The sequence below is a fragment of the Chlorella variabilis genome (genome assembly GCF_000147415.1).
Source record: "Chlorella variabilis unplaced genomic scaffold CHLNCscaffold_10, whole genome shotgun sequence".
NCBI lineage: Eukaryota > Viridiplantae > Chlorophyta > Trebouxiophyceae > Chlorellales > Chlorellaceae > Chlorella > Chlorella variabilis.
This window is the reverse complement of record NW_005435078.1, coordinates 964,000-966,280: the sequence shown is the minus strand read 5'-3', so window position 1 is coordinate 966,280 and position 2,281 is coordinate 964,000. Positions and strand designations below refer to the sequence as shown.

The window sequence follows — 2,281 nt, the reverse complement described above, 5'->3', positions numbered from 1 at the left end:
AGGTAGCGGCCAGTCAGCCAGCCTAATGGATTCCCTCGCCCCGCGTACAAGTTGTCGGCGGCAAGGCCAACCAGGCTCACCGTCAGCTGCTCTCCGGCTTGGCCGGCAGGCCAAGCATTTGACGCACCGATTCTGCCTTGTCTGAGCGGCCCAGGCAAGCAAAGCTCTTCTTCCTTGCCTTGCCCACCTGCAACAGCAGGGCAGCATCGGCAACACAGCACTGAGAGGCTTGGCAACCAACCCTTGCGGCCCTACCAATCCCCCCAGCCAACCGCGCCGCGCATGCAACCCCGCACCTGCCGTGCCTCCAGGCACTGGTCCACCAGCTTGGCCGCCTGGATGGGGGTGCACTGCTCCCTCTTCGCCACCTCCTCCACTAGCTGCATCGCCCTCACAAACTGGTGCCAGGTCCTGCGTCGGCCTGACCGCCATGACTGTTGCGGGCCCAGCTCGCCGCGCTGGCTGGCCTGCTCCTGCTCTTCCTCCCTGTCCTTCCACGCCGGGTAGCCGTTGTGGCCCTCATAGTACAGGGTGGCGGCCTGCATGCAAGGTTCAAAGAAGGGAAGAGTTGCTCACAGGGCAGGTGCGGCAGCGCCAACGGCATCGGCTGCCGCAGCGCAGCGGCAGCAGGGCGGGCGGCACAGGCTTACCCATGTGGCGCTCGGCACCAAGCTCAGGCCGTTGCGGGGCAGGTTGCAGTCGAGGCCAGCCCACCTGCTGACAAACGAGCCCCTTGCTGAGGCGCTTGCCGCTGCCGCAGGTGCCGCTGCCGCAGTTGCGTAGCCCGCTGCGCTGCGTGCTCGTGCCATTGTGCCTGTGCCAGAACTGGCAGAGGTGGCGTACCCGAGTGTGAACACGCCCTTGCTGCCTGCGCTCAGGCTCACGCTGTCGTCCTGCTGCGCTGCCGCCGCGGCGCGGTGCAAGGCGGGGGGGCCGCTCACGCACACCTCTGCCGTCAGCAACAACAGCTGTCGCTGCAGGCTTTGCTGCTGCGCCATCAGCTGCTGCAGCAACGCGACGGGCACTTCAACCGTGTTGTCGCCTGGCTGATCTGCCACTGCCACTGCTGCTGCCGCTGCTGCCTCCACCGGCGTCATGCCTGCCGCCGCTGCGGGCGTGGGCATGAGCACAGCCGCTGCTGCCGCCACCGGCGTCATGCCTGCCGCCGCTGCTGGCGTGGGCATGAGCACAGCCGCTGCTGCCGCCACCGGCGTCATGCCTGCCGCCGCTGCTGGCGTGGGCATGACCGCTGCCGCCCCTGCCGCCGGTGCGGGCGTGCATCCTGCTGCTGTGCCGGCGGCCTCCTGCTGCTCCTGCCGCTGGGCCTCTGCAGCATGGAGGAGGCAAAGAAGGGGGGGCCGGGGATGGAACTGAGGAGGGCAGGCTGACCGTGGGAGGGATGCACCCGCCCGCAGCGCTAGCGGCAGCGCCACATCTCACCCTCCATGCTGAGGGCAACCAGGGCAAGCTGGTCCAGGTCCACCTCGCTAGCCGTCTGCTCCTCCCGGTCCAGTTGCTGGACATCCGCCCAGGCGTCGCCGCGTTGCGCCGCTGCTATGCCGCGGCGCGCTGCAGCCTGCCACGCGCCGAGCCGGGCAGCGCGCTGCCGCATCACCTCATCATCGGGCAGCCGGTCCTCGCACAACACTGTTGCGGTGGCTTGCAGGCTCTTCCCCACCTCAGCGGGGAGCTGGCCGCCGGTCAGGCTGGCTAGCATGGCGCGAGTCTGCGCTCCCAGCCCCTTGGAGATTCTGTCAAGCTTGTCGTCCTGGCTGGGCGTGCGCTGCGCCGCGTACACCTGCATGAGGATGGGCAGGCATGCAGGATGGGCAAGCATGCAGGATGGGCAAGCAGGTTGTTTGCACGCCTGGGCGGTCTTGTCTCCACGCACCCACAATGCAGGGCAATGCACAATCTGACCAGAGCGCACCCCCTTCATTTGCTTCAGCGAGAACTCGTTCAGCAACGCCTTGAAGCGTGGCTTCTGCATGAGCCACGCAAACACTGGGTGCTCTGGGTAGCGCGGGGCCAGCACCAGAGCGCTCTGCAAGCATTGCGAGGCAGGGGTTGGTGAGGGGTTTGGTGGTGCCGGGTTGTGCGGGCCAAGCAGGTGGCGCCATCTGCCTGCCTCGCTCCACCTGCCTGCAAATTCAATGGCTGCCTGCAAATCCACCTGAATCAGAGTGATGCGCAAGGCCTGCAGGCGGATGGCCAGGTTGGCTGCGGACTTGGGCACTGGCTGGTGCGCCGCCACCAGCTACCGGGCCACAGCAAGAGCGGA

General features: G+C 67.5%; 1 protein-coding gene across 1 annotated transcript in view; it reads right to left on the bottom strand.

Moving 5' to 3' along the window:
- Nucleotides 1-82: 82 nt before the first annotated feature.
- Nucleotides 83-2,281, bottom strand: part of CHLNCDRAFT_133968 (expressed protein) — a gene marked incomplete at both ends in the record, with an annotated part of 7,679 nt that continues 5,480 nt past the window's right edge. The window contains 6 exons of the mRNA XM_005847571.1: nucleotides 83-187; nucleotides 297-539; nucleotides 651-1,327; nucleotides 1,441-1,798; nucleotides 1,931-2,044; nucleotides 2,174-2,257. Of these exons, the coding sequence (XP_005847633.1) occupies nucleotides 83-187; nucleotides 297-539; nucleotides 651-1,327; nucleotides 1,441-1,798; nucleotides 1,931-2,044; nucleotides 2,174-2,257 (1,581 nt within the window). The remainder of the gene's footprint in view (nucleotides 188-296; nucleotides 540-650; nucleotides 1,328-1,440; nucleotides 1,799-1,930; nucleotides 2,045-2,173; nucleotides 2,258-2,281) is intronic.